General features: G+C 45.2%; 1 protein-coding gene across 6 annotated transcripts in view; it reads right to left on the bottom strand.

The window, feature by feature from the left end:
• The window catches only part of Nprl3 (NPR3 like, GATOR1 complex subunit), a 45,853-nt gene that overhangs the window by 12,082 nt on the left and 9,652 nt on the right, over nucleotides 1-24,119 (bottom strand). For 2 of the 6 annotated variants that reach the window (XM_004873718.4, XM_004873722.4), the window contains 5 exons: nucleotides 18,225-18,393; nucleotides 16,330-16,404; nucleotides 9,849-10,002; nucleotides 8,461-8,542; nucleotides 207-344 (listed from right to left, as the gene is read on the bottom strand). In XM_004873718.4, coding sequence (XP_004873775.1) covers nucleotides 207-344; nucleotides 8,461-8,542; nucleotides 9,849-10,002; nucleotides 16,330-16,404; nucleotides 18,225-18,393 — 618 coding nt within the window. Of the gene's footprint in view, nucleotides 1-206; nucleotides 345-8,460; nucleotides 8,543-9,848; nucleotides 10,003-16,329; nucleotides 16,405-18,224; nucleotides 18,394-21,702; nucleotides 21,742-24,119 lie in introns of all 6 variants that reach the window. The other 4 variants (XM_004873719.4, XM_021251417.2, XM_087202958.1 and 1 more) reach the window with 3 other exon arrangements.

The raw sequence follows: 24,119 nt of genomic DNA, 5'->3' as shown, positions 1-24,119 counted from the left end.
GTGCTGGGAGGGCTCAGGGGAAACCTGGAATGGGTGATTTCGAGACAGAAGTGGATAGAAAAATCATATGTTTTTCCTAATAACTGGCTTCTACCTGTCAGCTTTTGTGGCAGAAAGAGGCAAAGAGAACTTTTGGAATAAAAATAATTGGTAAAGCTCAGCAGCTACTGTACTTGCAGGGAGTGTGCAGGTGGGCTGGTTCTCACCGGATGGCTTTCAGGCTCCGTTCAATGGCCTCGGGAGGGATCAGGCTTGAGGAGGCATAGTGGATCTTGTGGGGCAAGCAGAAGCTCACTTCTAGCCAGCTGTTGATGTGAAGTCGCACCACACCAGATGTACACAGGCTGCAGAGAGTGGGCATCATTACCAGTTCACACAGGAATTTTCTAAACACATGCATGGATCACAACACCCCACTCAAAAGTGCTGCTCCCAGTACCATGCCCTGTTGGTTGGAGGAAACTTCAGGTGGAAACCTCATAGGATCTCAGTATACTTATTATATTAGGAATATACACACACATATGCATTTCTGGTTAGCCCTGAATACATACTCCAAACACCCTGCCAGAGCTCAGGGGAAGCATCTTCTATCTATTCTAGAGGCTCAATGCTGCAGAGGCATCTAATCAGGCCTTCTGCTAGCCCAGGCTTCTGGCAGACAACTAGCACCCAGAGTATGTCCTCCCTGAGAAGGGAGCTGCTCTGCACACCTGATATAGCTCTGCACATCTGATACAGGTCCAGTCACCAATTGGAAGCCAGGCAGAGTATGGCCCGTCTCCAAAGAGGAGGTGTGTGGGCCGGGGATTTAGCTCAGTGGTTTCGCTGTCTGCTGCGCAAGTGCAAGGACCTGAGTTCCATCCCCAGTACCAAAAAAACAAAAAAAACCAAAGAGGAGGTGTGTGTGGTCAAGTTCCCTAGACCATTCTAGTGGTGAGAAGTAAAAACTGCCGAACTTCCTCTACCTTGCAAGTTTCAGCAGCACCCCATGTGTAATGCATGTCGATACCAAGCTGTAGATACACAGGTGACTGTCTAACCTAGCCCTGATACCCCCGCCCCCACCATCACACTAAACCTTTTGCTCCAAGATCTTTCAATGACACCAATTCAGTTCCTTCAGGCTCCAAACCACACTCAGGCCAAACACAACATTGTCCCTGACTCCTTGTTTATCAGCAAATTCTATCTGCTCCATCTGTAGGGATGTCCAGAATCCAGATCTTTTCAAACTGTCCAGAGCACCAGCCCCCAAAGATGCCCCTCCAGTCACCCTCCTCACAGCCCCACAGTTCCCATCCAAGGCCCTGCAATACAGAGCCCAATGTGATCTTCCCATGTTTTTCTGACCTCATTTCCTGCCCCATCACTCAGATCTAGCCATTCTCAGCACCCTGGCACTTGCTCTCAGCCATGAACTCTCTTCCTAGATGCCCCAGAGCGCCTTCATTCCTTCAATCTCAAGTGCCACTTTCTCAGTGAGGCATCCCTTGACCCCAGGCCCCATCAGTACTCTGACCCTTCTACCTGCACTCTTACCCTGGTCCCTGCATCATGGAATGCTGTCTGCTGTCTAATGCTGTCTCCCTGACCACAACACATTCATGAGGAGAGGGTTGTGGGTTCTGTTCCCTGCTCACTGCACCCTTGGTCAAGTGTTGGGCATGTGGTAGCATGAAAAACATGGCATGAGTGGAGAAAGGAAAGGGGCCCAAGAAGCAAGCTGGACTCCTGGGTGCACTGTCTTGCCCAGGGACTCTTATCTCTGAGGACAGGCTCCTGTGTGGCTCTGCCAGGAGTCCCTGAGGAACCACACCCAGGAGGAGGGAGGGTATCATGGGGGAGCCAGCCCCTTTCATGGCTCAGCCACATAGTCCCTGTGCTAAGTGCCAATAGTACTTGGTGAGTGACATGAAGGAACTGCAAATGCTCAAGCAAAGCCCCTGCAGCTAGTCCTCAGTGTGCCTCCAGGACTTCAGGCTTTGGTGGTAGCATGTGAGACCTGGCCTGAGGAAATTCCTGTGCTCCCTGAGGCCTGCCCAACTCAGCCAGGTTGGAAAAGCCAGGGAGGCACGCACCCTCCTTCAGCCTGGGTAGGGAATGCTCCATAAGGCCTCCTGGTGACAACTCAGTTCTTAAACAAGAGCAAAGTACGTATCAGTTCTTCTCCAAGCTGCCAAATTTCTACCACGCCTCCCCCATCATGTTTCCTCAGTTTGCTACCCACCATCCAGGACAGCAGCCAAGAAGTGCTTTTCCCATCACCCTTGACCCCAACTCTGCTATTCTCGGCTCCCAGACACCCACATTCAGCTACGTGTGGCGTAGGCTAGCAGCTCCAGGATCTTTGGCAAGGAGCTCTGCCTGCCCCAGGTCAGAAGGTACAAACAGCTCCTCATCTCTCTCCCAGACACACAAATGCCAGGCACTGAAAGGTGGCCAGTGGGGAGCCAGCACACAGTCCTCCCTCCTGGCACCCACAAACCATCCTTACAACCGGCTCCCTAAAGCCTAAAACCACAGACCAATAGCCCAAGCTTCTCTTAGGTCCTCTGGAGGACTAGCAGTGGTGGCAGCCAGCAGTTTAAAATACAAAAACAAGTCTTTATTCCCTCAAGCAGGGAACAGGCAAGGGGAAAGAAAACACAGAACACATCTGTGACCCCAACGACCCCAGCATCCCTGCCAACACCAACCATCTGGTTACTGCAAAGTGACCCACGACTGCCCAACCCCCTTGGTATTCTTTGCTGGGGCATCTGAAAACTCATGCTGTTTTTCTTAGGGCCTCAGCACCACCAAGGAAGGGTGCAGGGCAGGGGGTGGAGGGTGGGGATGGTTGAGTCTGGAGGGTGAAGATGGCCCAGTCCTTCAGGAAGGAACAAATGAGAGGGTTTGGTAAGTGTCAAGATGGGTTCCCAGAGGACAGCACTACTCTTGGTTTCTTTCAAACATGCCTGAGTATGCAAAAGACCTGTACTCTTCTTTGGCCAGGATTTTTGCTAAGTAGAAAGCTCATATCAAACCCTGAGAAACAGCTGGGCTCTTAAAGATTCAAAGATTGCACCATGAGAGATTTGTCCAGGGAACCAGGTTAGTTGCTCTACTTGACTGAGCAACAACTAAGATCTCAGTATCCACATATGAAATGGAAGAGGAACAAGGGAAAGAAGGTCCAATGTGCTGTGCTATAGCTGTCTCCATGGAAACCACTGGGTAGACTCTTCTCCTTTACATATGGTCAGAAAGGCAAGTCAACTGAAAATAAAAGGTCCTTCTATTTTTTTTATAGTTTATTTTATTTTATTTCTACTTGTTGGTCCTTCTGTTTTTGAACTGTCCTGTTTATGGTATAGCTTAAGGTAGCTGCTAGAACACAGAACTGAAATTAAACACATGACTCTTACCATTTCAAACACAGCTGTTTCTGCTCTGCCAGGGAGCTCAGCAATGCTACATGTAGGAGACTGACTGAAAGGTACTGAGGCTCCCAGCATTGTTTCAGACCCCACTCTGCTACTCCCAGCTCCCAGTCGGGTAGAGAGGCCAAGATACTCACATTCAGCCAAGTGTATGGCTATGTCTGATGCTAATGCTGTGTCCCTGACGACAACAGACTCTTGAAGAGGGGCTCTGTGAGGGGCTTCCACTCAGAAGCACTGGCAAAGACATACAATGATAAACTGTATGGGACACATGAAACTGCAAAGAGTTACAGGAAAAGGCACAAGCAGAGGGTAGAGGCATCTGCGTAAGAGTAGGGGGATTGGGAAAGATCTCATGGAAAGCCAGAAACTACTGCCAGCTATGGTGAAAGGGAAACCAGGGGACATTAGGGCCTCTGTAGCATCTGCCAAGCTCAGACATGTCTGCTATTCTTACATCAGCTGACTCCAGATCTCCTGACCATGGTCTGTTTCATACAACAGTACAGGGGAAATACACCCACGTTGGTTTCCATGTGGACTTTACTTCACTCTCCCAAGCACCTACTCACCTGCCAGCCTTTTACCTCTGAACACTATGCACTAAGGATGGTGCCTCTTTATGAACTAACCAAGCTCTAAGCTCTGTAGTGTGAAGGCACTGAGGGCCACCACCAGGAGCACCCTGAGGAACATCTATAGGCCTGGTACACCAGGAGGAAAGCTGCACTAGGAATGTGCCTGCCTGACCTCCAGCCTGCAGCTTTGGAAGAAGCCCATAAATTCCTCACAGCAAGAGGGTAAGCCAAAAACCACACAAACTCTTTCAAGAAGAGGGAAGAAAAAGGTTTGGCTCTATTTTTTAAAGTCTGCAGTTTTAAAACTCTGGGATTTGGGCCCTACTTTCCTGTAGTTTATATTTCTATTTTCAGAGTGGTTAATGGTTTAGTCTGAAAACAACTCTATAGGAAAATGCTGTCCCCCAGGCTTATCCACACCTCATGCAGCCAGGAGAGCCCAGCCCAGTCTGTAACAGGAGATAGATGCTCCTGCCAGAGTCCAGTGTCCTGATGCAATGACTATGCAGAGGGGACACACTCTTATCTTTCACACTCAAGATGTACTGTATACATGCTTATCCAATTCCCCTCACATTTCAGCATCTGAGAAAGAAAGCCAACTCCCAACTTTCAGCTAATAACTGAATGTTTGCTTTTTGGTCTTATTCTAGTCATGCTCTCCCCACCCTAGGACAGAGTCATGTAATACTGTCCCACACACTCTGCATCATCTGGTCCCACACAAGGGCTGAGCTCTCTACTACATGTGGTGGGATGCTACATGACCCAAATGATATCAGTGGGCTACAAAGGGCTTACCTTGAAATTCTGATCAGACCTTTATATCTAGATGCATTTTTGGAAATAGGGACTGTAGCTTTCAGCAGAATACTTGCAGTGCCATCACAGGCTCAAGACTGCTCTGAACAGTGAGCAGTATAAGACTCCATACTGAGCACCACCTGTCTAGCCACACCCTGGGCAGTATTTTCCAACCTCTGAGCTTGCCAGACCTGACTGCAGGCCGTTAACTGAGAACCATTCAATAAACTAATTCTTCACCCCATGGGATCTGTATCATTACTTCTACCATCACACATAGCACTGGACAAGCTATGCTCTTTCACATTCTGAATACAAGGGCTTTGTTGCAGAAAGTGAAGAGACACTTGTTTGATCCCCGGTACCAAAAAGAAAGTGAAGAGACGCATCTCTGCCCTCCTAGGGGATGCAGTTCAGTGGTCACATGAATGAGTGAGATGCTATCACTGAGGTCATAGAGCTCCACAGGGAGACACAGATGCTGGGACAGCTGGGGTAGCCTCCTGAGGGATTTACATTCCCAGCTTATGTTCACAGACACATAGGTCCCAGGGTACAGGGCTACCAGTCTACTTAGACACACTATAACCTTTGCTTATAATTAAAATAGCAAATCCAAAAAAATTCCTTTGAAGAGTTCCACTCTAATTTTTCTAATCTCATTAACTCTAATAGCTTCTGGTCTTTCAGTTCTGCTCTAAGAAAAGCTTTCCAGGGATCTGGCAGAAAGTCACTGTTGGAAGAAAGGGGCTATATTCTATGCTACCTTTCAACATCATGTACTTAAGGGTCCCCTTTTAGTGTGGACAGAGCAGGGCCTCAAGGCTAACCACAAACTTGGTGGGATGAGCATGGAAGTCCACATCCCAGAAGGCTCTTGGGTAGCTGCAAAGCTATGCTAGCATCAGGAGGGGGTGTGTACAGGGGAGGATGCCACCACCAGGACTTCTGCCAAAGAGGTACACCTCTCAGTATCCCTAGGGCAGGCTCCAGGACCCAGGACAGGCTGGGTGGGAGTCACTTAGAGAGAACACAATCCTAGACACTAACAAACAAGATCCCCAGGCAAGGAAAGAACACTAGAGAAAGCCTAGGCCCCTTTATCACCAAGAGTTTCAATACCTGTCCTCCTCTGAACTATGTAACTCACTAGGTGACCCTGGGTCACTTCAAGCTCTTAGAGGCTCCTCCACAGATTACAGAAGCAATCAACTGGACAAGGTCTTGATTCCTTCAAACTTTCCACCACAATCCAAACATAAGAAATCCCAGTCCATTCTTCCTTTAGAAATATAAAGTCACTGGCTTGCTTTTTCATTCCAGGTGAGCCTGACTTTTGCTTGCAGTCTAATTCTAGTTGAGGCATGCAGATTCCCACTCAGAATAAGGCAGCAAGGAAGGGATTTATGATACCAGCCAATTCAAGACAAGAAGTCAACAGTTCTCTCACTACGGAGAAAATGTCAATGAGACAATGTGAAGAACAAAGACATGGTCTGATTACAAGGACCACAAAGTTCTTGCTCTGGGGCAGGATCAAGGCTCTATGGAAAAGTCCTCCAGAACAGAAAGGACAGGAAACCAAAGCAGTCATTTGGCAAAGGCTGTTTCAGGCTACTGTGACATCTTCTAACACTTGGGAGGGCCACATCCAGAGGTTACCAAGAAACAAAGAACTACTAGTTCCAACTAGTATCAAAAAAAGACAAATCTCCCTCCTTGTTAAGGCACCTGTATTTCCCTGTAAAAGAAAAGAGAAAAAGAGACCTGAGCAGAGCACCCACAGAAATGAAAATACAGATAGTTCCAAGATGTGAAGTGATGCATAAATGCATTAAGATAACATAGGACCAAGATATCATTCTCCTATCTCTGTTAAAATTCAAATGTTCACCAAGACCCAGTGTTGGCAAAGCTAAGGGGAAAGGTTCTCATGAGTTGCTGGTAGGGATATAAATGAGGCACAAACCCCCAGAGGGAAACACATCAATATTACACATGGATTTTACCCACAGATAATGCTTTTAGAAATTTATCTTAGGGATACAGAGGTGCACACACAAATGTGTAAGTAGCTCATCTTATAGCAGCCAAAGGCTGCAACCAATTAAATGCCCAAGAGAGGGGGCTGGCTGACTGACTGAAAAAAAAAAAAGTCCTTATTTACCAATACACACCGTTGAATAGCAAAAGCAAAGGGCAGATAGTATGCTTACTGTGCTACTACTGTGTAAAAGGGAAAGCAAGTCTGTGTGCCTTCAGCCATCTGTGAGGGAGGACAGGTGACAGCTGCCTGCTGGGATGAGTCCTGCCAGGGTGCAACAGAAAACACACTTGACATGGATTTTCAAACTAAATGAATATGTGACCATTTCAAAACCTGCAGTTTTTTTTAAAAAAAAGGAATGAAAATTACCCAAAAACCATGTTTACAGTGATTATTGCCGTATGGAATTATAAATGACTTATTTTCTTTACTATCTTCTAAGCCTCCTGTCTACAATGAATATTGTCACTGAAACTAGAAAAAATAATCTTAATTTTTTAAAGGATCAATACAAAACTGTCACTGTTACACCACACTGAGCCACAGACACTAAAGCTCACCAACCACAGTTTTCAGGTCAAGCCCACCTTGAGGGGAATTCACAGAGGGGAGAAAATTCACTGGCAGGAAAAAAAGCCCCCAAAAGGCCTGGAAGGAGCACTCAGTAAACACACGGCCAAGGAAAAACGTGAGAAAGCAGGAGAGTGCAGAAAGAGAGACAAGGCATAGAAGGCAGAAGACACAGAAAGAGGCTCAAAGTCATAGGACAGTCAGAGGTACTGGCCCACATCTGTGCTAAGAAGAAAGGCCTACACCAGATGTGCCATCTGGCTGACAAAGTGGCCCCTTAGCTATAGGTGACAAGGGACCCCATGGATGGACATTGCAGGTGCAGGAGCAGGAAAAGCACAGGTCTAGGTGGGCTACCAGTGAGCAACCACCTCTAACTGCAGCTTCAGGGCCAGAAGGACGATCCAGCATCAGGACTCAAGGCCTCCCAACGCTGATCAGCAGAAAAATCTTTAAAAAGAAAAGGTCTTCTCTGCCAGTTCACATTTAATAGAGCTGGTGCTCAGCCACCAACATAATCAGATCAATGTGAGGTTTTCATGGTATCCCCAAGGCCTGCCAGCCTCCTATACTCAGTGCCCCAAATCCAAGCTCCCCCACAGCAGAGAATAGCACAGCAGCCCCAGCCCCATTTGCCACGTCTATTTCCTCATGGGTGAGGTAGAGGCGGTGACACCTAATGAAGAGGGGCCCAGAACCTGGCACTGTGTAATACCCAATAAATATCTCTGCATTTTATGGTTCGAAAATACTCAGGGGCTGGGGATTTAGCTCAGTGGTTCCACCACCTGCCTCGCAAGCGCAAGGTTCCAAGTTTGATCCCCAGTTAAAAAAAAAAAAAACCCCAAACCATCATTTCTCGAGCGGCCACACAGGTGTCCTTTTTCGGTCCTCTTTCACCTCAATCTCAGCAGCACCTGCACCTGCACATCAGCACACTAGAGTCCCCTGTTGGGATGCACCTCAGTCCAGGAGGCACAGGGAAGCTGACCCATGAAGAGGAGTTTCAACATGCAATGCCCACTTGTCTTACCTGTCGTAAGCTTCCTTGAGGTCTCTGGCCAGCTTGCATTTGGGCAGGATGTGATGGAATGGAGACTGAGGACCTTCATTTGCTGTAAGAATCACAACACAGAAGAATTTAGAACTTCCAAAGCAAAGAAACCTTCAAAGGCTAGGATAGGGAATACCTTTAAAACAAATTCAACCTCAAGCATTTTGAATAACTCAAACTAAGCATCAGGAAACTCCCTATTCCTTTTTATAAAAGCTATGCACTGCCAAGTGTGATGGCACATGCCTGTAATCCCAGCATTCTGGGAGGATCCCATTTTCTAGGCTAGCCTGGGCAACTTGGGGAGTCTCTGTCTCAAACATTATAAAATAGGTATGTGCCACCACACCTGGCAGAGGTGTTCTTTTTAATTTGTGCGTGACAACTGCTGGCTTTATTTTTTACTTTGGCTACAAAGACTAGGTCTGACTTCAGTTGTGTTCTCCCTTCTGTATGGAGCTGCTAACTTCAGGAAAAGATGGTAGAGTCATCAGTGTCGTTCCATGCTAAAGCACCTTCAAGTATCCTAGAAGTTACATAGTTATCTATCAGCAAAATTATTATTATTATTTTTTTTTTTTTTTTTGGTACCGGGGATCGAACTTGGGTCCTTGTGCTTGCAAGGCAGCGGATGAAACCGCTGAGCTAAATCTCCGGCCCAGCAAAATTATTTTTATAATTGATTAGTTGATAACTCAGGTAGGTCCTCTTTCTTTCTTTTTTTGGTTTTGGTACCAGGGATCGAACTCGGGACCTTGCGCTTGCGAGGCAGACAGTGGAACCACTGAGCTAAATCCCCGGCCCAGGTAGTTCCTCTTTCAATGTGGTTAAAAGTAAAGAATGGAAAAAAAAAAAAAAGTAAAGAATGGAAACTACCTGCCTTACCAACTGGATGTTCCTCCCACCCCAGGGCAAGTTATCTAGTGGGCCCATGGCCAAGCAGAGATGCCTGTCTTACACGAAGGGTGATCATACAGCAGTATGTGGGGAAGAAGTATTCCCACTGGAAAATCAATGTAGGCACATCTACTCAGAAACATGGATCAACATGGGGCCTTTTGGAAGTCTTCCTATGCCTCCAGGGCATAATCAGCCCAGTATGAGGACCATGTTACTTCTCTGGGTTGTTGTTCTCGTATCTGCAAAATGGGGACAGTCCTTGTCTTACAAAGCTGTATTGAGGAGTTCCTCTCTAACACACAGTGCACCAAAGCTATTGTTACCTTCTCACTGCTTTATTGGTGTGGGGTGGGAGAGTTCCCACCAATATCTCCACAGCTGACACTGACCAGCAGCCCCTCTGGAAATGTCCACAATAAAGAGGCCATCAGCCAGTTCAGACCCATGATCATGCCTGTTACACTCACCTTCAGCCATAGCAGATACCTCATCCTGAAGTGCAAGGATCAACTTGGCCTCTCGGGTGAGGTACTGGCAGCGGCGCTCCTCATGCTGCAGCACAGTGGCAATGCGTCGGGATAGGTTATGTAGACAGTTTATCACAGATGGGTCAGCATTGGCCTGCAGGAGACAGGCCATGCTAACTGAAATGTGCATATTGGGACAGTTTAAAAGGAGGTAATGCATATGAATACCAGAAACTTAAACCACAAAAGAAAACTCCACTCCTCTTCCCTAGGCTGCTCTCCAGGGGCCACTACTGTCCAAGATTTCCTATGGCCCCTTCAGAGTCCATCCGTAGAAATGCTGCCTATCAGCCCCCATCTTCTATTCATGGGAATGGCTGCACAGACATGGTCCTATGGGGGTTACTGTGGGGGGACATATCTCCATTGTGGCAGGTCTGTAGGGAAAAGCAGGGGGCAGCACAGAACACAGATTTCACTATCAACCTGCTATGTGATCCCGGGTCACAGGTTCTTATCTAAAGAAGGGAGAGCAATGGCTCTGTCCTCATCGATGACTGAGTAGGTAAAATTAGTAAGACATGTAAAGCACTAAGGATAGAGTCTGTCCTAAACAAAACCCTGCAAGTGTCTATGATCATGGCTGTACTACTGACTGTTGGTAAACATAAATAGCTTGACAGTTAAGAATTCAGTCACAAGAGGGCACACAATAACAGAGCACACAGTAAAATAACAGAAACACTACTCTAGTTGTCCACTGAATATGTTCTTTTTTTTTTGGTACCAGGGATTGAACTCAGGTCCTTGCACTTGTGCTGCAGGTGGTGAAACCACTGAGCTAAATCCCCAGCCCATTCACTGAATATGTTCTGTCCTCGAGGATGAGAAGCTCTGGCCAGAAATGATGCTAGTTAACAAGAGAACCGGAAGGCTCTGGGCCCATATTCCCACTCCAGTGCTCTTCTGTACTAGGTCATGGGAGGATTTAGGAGGCTCTCAGGAACAGGAGGCCCCCTGAAACCTATCAGAGGCCACAACTGGTAAGGTAGGTGTATCCACCCAGGCCAAGGGTGGAGTGTGGGATCTGTGCAGATACTTGAAGGAGCAGATACCTGAGCCACCCATGACTCAGTGTTTCTTCAGAGGCCAAGAGGGCTGCTGAGTCATCCCATGGGGTGGGGGGTGGGGGGAGGGAAAACTGGTGGCAACGATTAGAACCTCTGGGCCTGCCTCCCCTGTTTCTTTGTTAGGCAGGGCCATGCCTGATGAGTGTTCATAATCAGACTTCAGGATGAAAACCTTACCTAGCCATTAAACACTTTGTTCACCTGGAGTTGGAGATTTTCTACACTCTCAACAGATCCCATGTTCACAGACAACTTGCATCTAGGTAGTCCAGCAACAAGGCACCATGTCCTGGCCCTTCATGTCTATGGCAACCCTTTAACAGTACCCCTGGAACTGGAGGATCCATTTACAGGGTACATGCAATAGCCTCAAAACAAAATACACAGTCAGAAGAATCTATGTAAAAATACTTTTACCAACAAGGCAAGGAGAAAGACACCTGAGAGCCAGCCCTCTACCTGAGGTGCCACCAGCTGAGGCAGAATAGCAACCCTACATTGGATGTCTGAGGCCCATTCACTTGACTTTCCTGAGTATGTGCAAGGTGGTCTTGCCCCAGCTGAGGCTCAATGATTTGCACTGATGAGTGTCTTGGTATGCCCTATTCACACAGGCCTGACACCCAGTGAGGTGCTACAGAGCCCAAGGACCAGCAGCAACACAGAAGTACCACTGAAGTCTATGGCATCATTGTCCATTAGATTTCCTCATCCCCAAACCCAAACCTAACCAGGCTTTCAACATTAACTTCTAGTTCACAGGAAATACTGAGGCAGACAGCAAGTCTGACGGTCTGCACAATGAGAAGAGACCAAAAGTGGAACATGTAACAGGACAAGAGAGGGAGAGCTCTAGATTGGCAGAGAAACAGACATCGCATGTACTTTTCAGTTGGGTTTATTTCCTGGTTCAGACACACAAGAAAAATGTTTCTGCAATTAGAAAAGTTTCAATGGATCAGCTACAATTAATACCAACTTTTGGTGAGTTTTGTCATATGTGAAAAGGGTATCATGACATAAAATAAATGTCTGTAGCTTCTAGAGATGGCTTTGAAATATCCTGGAATGAAGAAACATGAGGTCTGGGACTTATCTTGAAATACAAAGTGAGAAGAAACAGATGGAACCAAAGGGGAAAAGCAATAGCTCTGGGTCCCCAGAGATGGGTGCCATGATGTTTGTCATACTATTCTTTATAGTTAAGGGTTTTTAAAAAAACTTTCAAAGTAAAAAAAAAAAAATTTACATTTTTAGCTGACTACTGAAAAGGAGAAAGAAAACCTGTCTGCTCTAAAATACCAACTCTACAATACTTAACCTTTTCCCCATTATTCAAAATCACAGCCTGCTAAGTCCTATGCTATCCTGATCTCTATGCATCTATGTTCCTGAACCCTATTGCATTTTTTTTTTCCTCCAGTATTAGGGATTGAGCCTAGGGGCTTCGCATGGAGCTACAACTCCAGCCAGTTTTTTGGTTTTTTTATTTTTGTTTTTTTTGGTACTGGGGATCAAACTCAGGACCTTGCACTTGCGAGGCAGGCAGCAGAACCACTAAGCTAAATCCCCGGCCCAAGCCTGTTTGTATGTATGTATGTATGTATGTATGTATTTACTTACTTATTTACTTATTTATTTATTCATTCATTCATTCATGTATTTGAGACAGGGTCTCACTAAGTTGCTCAATTGTCCAGGCTGAGCTGGGTGTAGTGGTGCACACCTCTAATCCCAGTATGTGGGAGGCTGAAGTAGGTAGATCACCACGAGTTTGAGACCAGCCTGGGCTACAAAGTGACTTCAAAGCCAGCCTGAACTACATAGTGAGACTCTGCCTTTAAAAAAGTCAAAATTAAAAAGTAAAAATTAAAAGTTGCCCAACCTGGGCTCAAACTTGTGATCCTCCTGCCTCAGCCTTCCAGAGTGCTGGGATTACAGGCTTGTGCTACCATGCTCAGCTTCCCTGCTGCTTTTATGTGGCATTCATTAATCGATCTATACTTTTCAAAGTTCTGGCCTTGCCCACATTTTTCATCTTTCATAGCCATAGGGCAAGGCAGTGTAGAGTAATAACCAGTGTTTAATCACTCCCAACTACAAAATTATTTCTAACTTAATTATTATAAAAATTCCCATACAATTTTAAGTGCTGCTTGCTTTCTAGTCCTAATGGCAGGACTGCTGGTCTAAGTGCATTGTATGTTCAGCTGTCAAATGCTGCTCCTCACAGAGAAGCACCAGCCTGTGCAGTCCCAGGGCAAACAAAGGCTGCAACTCACTATCACCCCACAGGAGTTAGTGGTGTTGACAAGTGGACTGCATTTAACATAGTTTTTGTTTATTCACTTGCATGGTTTTTGGGTTTGTTTTTGTTTTACTTTCTCTTTGTAGCTCCCTGTATTATGCAATTTATGTAAGAAATATAAGGATACTGTTAAAATAACAACACTGTGGAAAAGGTGCAAGCAGAAAATGAAGACTGACTTCTGGAACCTCTTGCCTGGGACAGTCACTGTTAATACATCATTTTTATTTTGTTTTGTGGTGCTGAGGATCAACCTGCTGGCCATGCACGTGCTAAGCAAGTACTTTAGCCCGGAGCTATACTCTCAGCCCATTTTGGAGGTTTTTCCCCAGCGAGGGGAATAGAACCCCAGGCCTTAAGCATGCTAGGTAAGTGCTCCACCACTGAGCTACACCCTCAGCCCTGAAAAATCATTTTGTTTTAATCTGCAGTTCTTTACTTATCAAAAAGGTAATCCAATTTTAAGAAATTAAGCTCTATTTAAAAGGACCTTTTCAGGCCAGGGTTTTAGCTCAGTGATTTTGCCGTCTGCTGTGCAAGCGTAAGGACCCCAGTTCGATCCCTGGTACCAAAAACAAAACAAAACAAACAAAAAAGGGCCTTTTCTGTATCATTCTGATTTGAACAATTTACAGTGAGATCTGCACCTCCACACCAAGTAAGCCTTAATAGAAAACTTTGAGACACAGAATGGCATCTAATTGAGGTTTCCTTTCTCTGAGTGTTTTCACAGCACACACTGCTCCTTGTCCCCACAATCCAGTGATTTCTTGTTACTTTTCTTGGTTGTTTTTTGGTACAGGGGATCAAACTTGGGACCTTGCACTTGCAAGGCAGGCGGTGGAACCACTTCTTGTTTTTTTTTCTTTAAACCTCAACACTGAGGTTTCAGTTTTGTAAAAACAATTCATACATTAACATCTTTTGGGGGCTGGGGATTTAGCTCAGTGGTTCTGCCACCTGCCCTGAAAGCACAAGGACCTGAGTTCGATCCCTAGTACCAAAAAAAAAAAATCTTTTGTCTTAAAAGAAAAACACAATAACACACATGCCATAGGTTTGCCACCTTGTTGTTACTTTCTGTGCTTAAGGTGCTATGCAGATCATGTGTGCCTGGCTAGAGTTACTAGTGTCTTGGCTGAAAATTTGATAGTGGGATATTTCAGAGGAAGTTCATCATTTAACAAAATATAAAATTCCTTGGTATTTCAAAGTCCCTTCATAATACAAGCCAGTCTTTACCCACAGGTACTTTTTTTTTTTTTTTTTTTGGTACCGGGGATTGATCTCGGGTCCTTGCGCCTGCACAACGGGTGGCGAAACCATTGAGCCAAAGCCCCGGCCCTACAGGTACATTTTTATTGATTTAGATCCCTTATATTTCAACAGGTTTATTGAAAATGCATTTCCTGTTATTCATGAAAACAATTTCAGAGCTACAAACTGCCTTAAGAAACAACTAGGCTTAGGACTGGGCATTTAGCTCAGTGGTGCCGCCACCTGCCTCACAAGCAGAAGGTCCCGAGTTCAATCCCTGGTACAAAAAAAAAAAAAGAAAGAAAGAAATAACTAAGCTTAAAATAGGACACATGTGTAAATACCAAACAGTTTCTCTGGTATGAGAAACAGAAACTGTAAATAAGGATTAAAATGAATAACTGATAATGTGAAATAGGAAGAAAACGTCCAAAGGGGTAGGGGAAGTGGGAGAGGTAGGGGAAAGGAAAGAAAAAAATATGAGATAAGAAATAAATGGAAACAAAGCCTTCGCAAATAGAGAGGGGTGGACGGGTTGAAAGGAGGGCAGGGGAATGGGGAAAAAATAAGAACCAACATACATCATGTAAAGGTACAAGTTCCCAATATGAATGTAAATGTATTGTATACCTAAAATGTACCAATAAAAGAATTTAAGAGGGGAAAAAAATAGGCTTAATAAAAAAATGGAAAAGAATAAGTACTGATGATGTGTAGAAACTAGAGTACTCATCCATTGTGATGAGAATATAAAACAGTACAGCTATTATGCAAACAGTTTGAAAGTTTCTCAAAAGGTTAAACAGAGTTATGAGATGACATGAAATTTCACTGAGTCTGTATCCAAGAGACATGAAAACATGTGTCCACATAAAAACTTGTCCCTAGAACCAAAAAAAAAAAAACACTTGTACGCAAATTCTGTAGCATCATTATTCATAATAGCCAAAATATAGAAACAATCCAAAAGTCCATCAACAGATGAATGAATAAAAAACTTACGGTCTACCCATACAACGGAATATTATGTGGCCATAAAAAGGAGCTCTCAATACATGTTACAATGTGGATTAGCCTCAAAAACTTCCTAAGTGAAAGACGCCAGATGCCAAAGGTCAGGTACTATACAATCCCATTTATATGAAACATGCAGAATAAATGCACAGAGACAGAAAACAGACTGGTGGATTCCAGGGGCTGGAGGGGAAAGGAAAGTGGGAAATAACTGTTGGTGGACTGATGGGTGCAGAAGTTTCTCTTTAGAATGGTGAAAATATTCTGGATCTACAGAATAGTGATATGTGAGAAGATGTGTGATAGGTGGTGAGACAGGGTGGAACATATCACAAATGTACCAGATGCTACTAAACTATACAATTTAAAATGTTAAATCCTGTTAGATGTATTAAAATAAAGAGGGAGGCGGGCATGGTGAGGCACACTTGTAATCCCAGCACTCTGGAAGGCTAAAACAGGAAGATCTTATGTTTGTGCCCAACCTGGGCAACTTAGTGAGATCCTATCTGAAAGTTTAAAAAGGGCTAGCTGGGGCTATAGTTCAGTGCAAAGGCCTTGGGTTCAATTCCCAATACCATACACACACAAAAATTAAAGATAAAGTAAAAATATAAAAAAGGGGAAAATGAGATCGACTCTGCCTGCATAGCAGGGAAGACAAGTGTCATATCCCAGCAGCCTGAGTTAAGTCAATGACAGATTCACTGGAAATGGGCTCCTTTTCCTTCCAACCCTCCTCCCTTATTGAAGCCATTTATACAATACTCACCTTCAGTGCAAATACCACATTAAAAAGAATCATGGTAGGTGCTTCCCTCTTTGGGGATGGATCTGTTTTAGAGACCTGTAAAAGAAGCATTGATTATAATAATTTGAGAGCCATGACTTTCAAGAAAAGCTGTTTAATGCCATGTACTTCAAGCATTGAGAAAGGCCCCAGAGTAGAGCAGAACCACAGAAAAACAGCCCAGGGTCTTTTTTTTTTTGGTACCGGGGATTGAACTCAGGACCTTGCACTTGGGAGGCAGGCAGCAGAACCACTGAGCTAAATCCCCAGCCCAGCCCAGGGTCTTTGAGAAGTGATTGGCATTTACTCTAGATGTCCCCACTACACAAACAGATGGGTCACAGCTGTGACAGGAGTGGGAAGGTAGGGGCTCTGACTTCCTGGTCAATGAAGGTAAGGTGACAGTACCCAGAGAAGGCAGGGGGCAGAGCAGCTCAAGTGGATGAAAGACCAGACCCACACTCTGCTGGTATCCCCAGTGCCCACCTGTGTCTACACTAGTTGTCTCTGCCAAGCATAAGTACTCAGACCATTTAGAAATAGGGCAGTGTTCAGGGTCAACAAGGGCCTAAGCAGGATCTGTGAGACAGGGCATATAGCCTCACTTCAGAACCTAATTCTTTTGTTTTGTTTTTGATACTGGGGATCAAACTCAGGACCTTGCGGTTATAAGGTAGGCAGCAGAACCACTGAGCTAAATCCTCTCCCCTCCAGAACCTAATTCTTATCTCAGCTCTTAGCTTGGCACCCAGCAAAACCCCAAAGCCCTAAAATGTAGCTGAGGAGCACAACAGAACACTTCAAAGCCAATTACAAGTGTCATCACTAGGTGGAGTCAGAGCATCAGGCCCCAGTTCTCTTGCCTGCACACCCCCAGAGTGACTGCTGCAGGCTGGTTTCCAACTCTCCTGTCCCTCACCCACAGACAAGGCAGCCCTATCTGTGTAAACATCGTGAGGAGGGAGGCTGCCATCCAAGAGGCTTGACATATCCAACTCCCACAGCTGCTCTTTCCATGGGCTTAATCACAGAGAAGGTTTACACATCATAGCACACACCATCACCCAATTTCTGGGTGGTATAAATGTAGCTAAATCCTATGTTATACCGAAACCCTTCAGAATCTGAGTAATGCTGTTACTGACCCTGCTCATGCACAAGGGCTAACGGGCAGGCTCTGTAATACAAGTTTCCTTGGAAACTTCATTCTGCCTTGCAGATAATCTTTCCCAGTACCTAACACTCATTCATCAGAGAACATACATAGAAGGTTTAGCACAATAATAAGTGCTAGGGCCAAGGATTTAGCTCAGTGGTTCTGCCACCTGCCTCACAAGTGCAAGGTCCTGAGTTCGATCCCCGGTACCAAAAAGAAACCAATAAGTGCTAGATAATAATGACTTGGCTATTAGAATATTAGTAAACAGAAATGCTTGCACCATTTTGTAGGAAGTTCTGGGTTTGACACATACAAGTTAACACATTCTCTTGGCCTCTCCTGGAAACCTACACCCTATATATAAAGGGAGGATCACAGTCCTTAGAGAGCCAGAATGCAAACAACAGAAGCTAACAGCAGGGGCTGGGGTTACAGCTCAGACCTAGAGTGGCGGGCCTCCCATACCCAAGGACCCAGGGTTCCACACTAGCACGGCATTTAAAAAAAAAAAAAAAGGCTGTTGCAGAGACTAAAGTAACTAGGTACAAAGACCAGTCTCTTTGACAAGACCCCAAGGACCATGAAGAGGCAGAGCTCATGGCAAGTGCCTGATCTGGTCTGCTGTCCAATGGCTTACTTGCCCAAAGCCAGTGACAGCACAGTTCGGAGGCCTCCAGAGCAAAATGGGTCAGGCTTGCCTGCCCAGAGAGAGCCCTACCTGCCCGAGAAGGTCCACACCTGCCAGGGAGGGCCATACCTGCCCCAGAGCATGCTGCAGCAGTGTCGGGTGTCCAACAAACCGCACATTATCGATCTTCAGTTCAAATTTTTGGCCACACATTTCAGACTTGGTTGCCAAAATTGTTGCCAGAATAGCATCTGAAAACCTTCAAATGAAAAAAAGGTAGGATGGAAATAAGTTAACAAAGTGTCACTACACTACTCCCCAGTACCTCCAGAGAGGAAGGTCTCAGTAAATGGCAGTTCTGCAGTTCTGCCCCCAGCACTAAAGGACATTTCCAAGGCCTCCAGAAATGTGGCACTCTTGCAGCAACCTCAAGGTTAGGGATGTAAAAATCACCAGAATTGTAGGTAAAAGGCACGAGAAGCACAGGCTGAAGGCACATGCTGTCATTGTTGCATGCTCGATGAAATTAGGAAAGAAACAGCTGCAGTTTGCATTTAAAAGGAGGATTGGCTGGAGCTGGCACTGCCCTGAGAAGCCACTCATTAAGGCTCATAGGCAGAGGGGCCTCTCCTAACTGTACTTGTGTTTGCTGGACTACACCCTGTCCATCACACAGCCTCTCCCCAACAGTGCCATATAAAGGACCAAGGATAGCACTCAGATGTGTGCAGTGTGCTACTTTCCTCAGCATAGGTGCTAGCCCTTTCCTTACCCTGAACAACCTTTCCAGTTTGTATTAAGAAAGGAACTCTGTAAGATATGTAGACCCACTGTGTTACATAAGTGCAAGGATACCTAGAACTGCCTACCATTAGGAAGTGGTAACAGCTGGGTGTGGGTGAGACCTCACCCTTTCCAAGATGCGTCCATACATTTCCCTCCCTACTGGCACCCCAGATCCCTCCTGCCTGGGGGATCCAGATAAGGGAGAGCCACCTGCAGGGAGAAGCATACTAGCATGTGGCTGCCTCTTATCTCAGACCCCAGGGCCTGAAGCCCTCTCCTCCAGAAGCAGCACAGGTAAACTGGACACACAGTTTCTGATCTGGACCTAGAAGGGAGAGAACCCCCATCTCATCTAGCCACCAGGAAAAGCATTTCTAATATCCGGCAGCTCCAGCTTTCCCAGGGCCATATTGCGCCCAATGGGCAGGAAGAACCCCCATAGTACTGAAAGAGACCACTGGGGACAGATATTCCAATGTTCATTCTTGGTCATGCTTCTCTCCTGGAGGTCTTCTTAGTGGGGAGAGATGAACATTAACAACATAACTCCTCTGTTTTATGATGAAAAAAGGAAGGCCAGCTTCAAAGCTGCCACAGCTCAACTTTGTAATGGCAAGTGACTCTGAGATAAAACACATGTAGGAGGGGGCATTTAGTTCAGGAAACCCTGAGCCCCAAAACAAACCAGATCCAGAGGGCTGGTCAGAGAAGGCTGCCTTGTCTCTTGACCAGCAGGTAAGTCTAACCTTCCAAAACTAATCTTGTCAGAGACAAATCTGGGACATGTGGGACCCATGGCTGAGTCTTTCATTCTCCTTCCCTGGAATACTCATCTCTAGAGTGATTAAACCAGACACAGAAGATTCCGGTGTCTCAGACCAAAGGCACCATAGGTTTTCTTCATACACTACACATGGCTCATTCTGCCCTGTAAGTCCTGCCTGAGGGACACAGGGATGTGGAAAGAGGTTCCAGGCAGTAAAACTTTACCAAACATTCCTGTTCTAGCAACTGACCCAGTGCAAAATTTCATGTCTTATCTAAAAAACAAAACAAAACAAAACACCTTCCACTCTCCACCCAGTGATTCAGGATGAGATAGCAGACAAAAAATCTCCACCACTCCAGAAAGCTCACTTGCTGTGATAGCCAAAAAACAGCTGCTCTGTCTTGAAGACCCACAGACATCTCACCCTGGTGGCCCTTGGGCACCAACTTAGGGACCCAAGTTACTATGGCTATGGGATGGGTCCTGAGAGTTTCAGAGACAAGCATTAGAAGCCCAGCTTACATCTATAAATGCCTTAATTCCAATGTGCCCCTGTGACAGTCAAATAAAAAGCTCTTTCCCCCTTAAAGGCTAGAGTCCAAAGAATGAGTAAACTGAAAAGTGCTGTTAAAGTTAAAAGTTACACTGCCTTAATTGGCCATCCAGGAAGGCCCTTCTGGGGTAGCCAGCAGGGTGGAGCTGGTCACTCAGCTTACTGAGCAAATCTGCCTCATAAAGAAATCCACTTGCCATAATTTAGTATTACACATTTATGATGAAAAGATGCTTGTGTGTAAAATTTACACAGTGAAAAATAAATAAATAAATAAAATAAATAAAATTTACACAGTGCCTGTTGACATGACACACAAAAAGAGTTACATCATGAGATTGGGGGAGGGGCATAACTTAATCATAACAAATCAAACTATAAACAAGTGATGATATTTATTTGTTTCCAAAATTTTTTTAAATCCTTTTTTTTTTTTTTTTTGAGGCAAGGTCTCGCTTTGTAGTTCAGGCTAGCCCTGAACTCACTATGTAGCCCACACTGGCCTCGAACTTCCAGTGATCCTCCTGCCTCAGCTCCCAAGTGCTGGGATTACAGGCATGTGCCACCACGCCTGGCTCTACAAAATCCTTTTGATAGAGAGTCTGGTAAACATACTGTAACATAATAAAACAGATGTTACAAAAACTAAAGATTTCTGGACTAATTTAGAAATTCAAGAAAAGCACAGGGAAATGTAACTGCCCAGCTGGAAAACAGGCCAGGACTTCTATTCTTGCCGAGATATTCTGGAGTAGGGCTTGTTCTCTAGCTTAGCCAAAAAAATGAAGGAAGACAGAGTCTGCAAGAGAACTTGATGCTGTTCCCCCTACCTGCCTCCTTCCTTGGAGCTCATGAATGCTGTGCGTACCTCCAAGGCCCAAAGGGGATGCACTAGGGTGGAGATGGGGATCCTACCTCATCCATGCTTTTCTATATAAGCACCATATCTACTCCAGAACATTTTTTGCCACTAGTGGGTATACCCAACACATCTAAGCCTAAGCATCACACTTAAAACTCAAACCTTGGGAAAGATCCCCACCAAATCCCTTTGAAAACTGAACAAGGAGCCTTAATCACAGGTCTCAGTGTGGCAGTGGGACAGAGATGAGAAACCTCATTCCTGCTTTCTTACCACCCCTATGACTATTGGCTCTGACTTGGGAGGAGGAAATTTACATGGCATATTTGGGCCAGAAGTCTCTCTGGTGCTAGTCAATCAAGCCTTGGCCTTTTGGGTGCTGTGAAACAGCTAAATAACTCTGGGTGGAGAAAGGGCAAGGGCCATGGCCAAGTCTGGATTCTTATAAGGGGACTGGGGCAGTGAGGTCCAAGGTAGGGCCTATGTGCCTCGTTAGTCATTCTTCAGTATTGAGGGAAATCAGGAATTAAGCACAATTATAAGAAAAGAAGGCAGCCAGAATCAAGACAGAAAGATGGTGGAGAGGTCTCAGTCTTACCCTGCAACCAACTGCTCATCGGTTGGAGGACATGGCTCGCTGAAATGGTAACAGGACCATCAAGACCAAACAAAAATGTTGTTTTTAAAAAAAACTATGAAAAGCTACAATGTTGTTTTATAAAAACAGTATTAAAGTCTAGCAGAAGTATCTTCATTAAGCGTTACCTAAGTGTTAAAGCCAGTAACTTACCAGACAAGAAAGAAGATGCAGACATTCGCCATGATGAATACTTAGCACAGAGTTCCCCAATGCTCAAATTCTCACATATATATGTGATAGGAGGGAACAAGATAATTTTCAAAAGCAACCACAACACTGGAAAATGTAGATCAAACCCAAGAGGCATAAAAATTCACTGGACACCTGGGTACAAGTAGCTAATCATTCCCAGAATAGGTCTCTCATCTGTATGATAAGAATTCATCTGCACAGGACCAAATAAGAGCCTCATAGTTTAAAAAAGCCTTCTGAAAACTGTAGTGCCACCTGAATTTATCAGCTCAGTTCCTAAGATACTGTGATTGCCTGCATGACTGATCTCTCTGGCCCTCTGCCTGGAGCAATAAGGGAGTCATGACAGATCTGCATACAATTACGTTGAAAAACATCTAGGACACTATCAGACTTGAAGAAAGAGTTTAAGATCTAGTTTATGTTCCTGTGCAGACATTTTTATTGTGAGACATGTTTCTTTCCAAGTATCCTGAAAACAGAAAGGAAATTCAAACACGGGAGAGAAACAACATGGGAGCCCTGCCATGACCACTGTGCCATACTGCTCCATTGTGCCACAGGCTGCTGCTGCTCCCCATAGCTCTCACTAAGGGCCCCACGCAAAAGAAATATACAAAAAGGCACCTTTTCCTCAGAAGCTCCTAAACTTTCACTCATTGGATATTAAAAAGTTAAGTGTTTTGTGGACTTGTTCCAAATCACCCAGAAAGTCAAAATCCTAGAATCCTAGTTTTTATTTCCACAACTAGACAAGTCAGAATGCAACCTCTTTACTTCCAAAGAGAAATGAGCAAACACACAAGACTTCTAAGTGTCAGCAATGTTCCATTTTCTGGTAGGGAGTCTACCCCTCTGAGGGAGGCAGGGCCATCATCACTCATGGAAATGTGGGTGTTTCTATGACAGCCAGATCTGGGAGCCAGTGGGGAGGTAACTCCCCACCTTCAGCAACCTTATGGAAAACAGGGAAACTAAGGACCAAATCAAGGAACAAACCAAGTGCTCACATGGTAGGATGCAGAGCAGGAGTCAAACCTGGAACCCTGAGCCTGCACTTGTCTCAATATGCTGTCCTTCAGTGTGGACATACTGGCTAGGCGGGGAAAAAGGTGGGAATGCCCAAGTCGGGTAAAACACTGCCAGTCTACTTTCTTCATGTATCAACCTCAGCTAAAGGAAGGAGAGGACATGTTCTAATATATTTAGAGGGTATTGGGCTCTAAACATGCTGGTAGAGGTAAAGCAGTTAAGAGCCTGGTAGAGTCAGGTGTGCCAGATGGGAGGAGAACCAGAGTGTTGGGCTTGACTGGCCAAAGACACCATGTGGGCTAGGGCACAACTGTACCTACAAGCTCAACCCACTGCTACAGGAAACATGACCAGACTTGAAGCTCTACAGCCCACACAATGGCATCCACAAGTTACAGGGTCTAGATGGAACCTATTAGAGCTCTGGAAAGGTCTTCCAGATTGTGTCTAAACTACAGTAAGTTCAGAACATTTTGGCACTAAAAGAGCAACTCTTCTCCAAAGTCTCTAGCTCCCCTCCTCTGAGGCAGTGGCCAGGTGGCTGCTCATAATCTTGGAGAGAGACAGAAGAAAGCTACCCATGCTGGGATATAACCACACAAGCTTTTCGTATTAACAGCAGGTGTTACAGTTTTTATCCAAAGCCTCATGCATTCATAGGTGGGGAGTTTCAAAGGTGGCTGGATTAGGGTGTGATGCTGGGACTAAGGGTGTGATACTGAGATTAAGGGAAGGATAATGGAAGCCCCACCCTGGGTGTAGGTGGCACCAAGCAACAGGCTTACAGCCTGGATGAAATATAAAGGGACAGAAAAGAAGGCTGCTGCTGCTTCTGCTTGTTGATTTGCTGTCTCTTCCCTGCCTGCCATGGACTATTTGTCCTCTATGATGCCCCTCTGCCACCCCACCTTGCCTTGGAGCCAACTGACTATGGATTGAAATCTCTATAAACTGTGAGCCAAAATAAACCTTTCCTCCTTTAACTCTGGGTGTTGGGTATTTTGTTTCAGCAACAAGAAAAGTAATTCAGACACCAGGCTTTCATGCAGACCATCGATTGATGGCTTCTGTGGGGTCCAGATGGTACATTTAAACACTCAACCAACAGGAACACTAGAAACTTTATGACTTTAAGTTTCAAGTCTTAGAGA

The sequence above is a fragment of the Heterocephalus glaber genome, unplaced genomic scaffold, assembly GCF_053883595.1.
Source record: "Heterocephalus glaber isolate CG9 unplaced genomic scaffold, H.glaber_assembly_v1.0 deba00001781, whole genome shotgun sequence".
Classification (NCBI taxonomy): domain Eukaryota; kingdom Metazoa; phylum Chordata; class Mammalia; order Rodentia; family Bathyergidae; genus Heterocephalus; species Heterocephalus glaber.
Note: the sequence above shows the minus strand (reverse complement) of the source record. Positions and strands in the feature narration are given on the sequence as shown.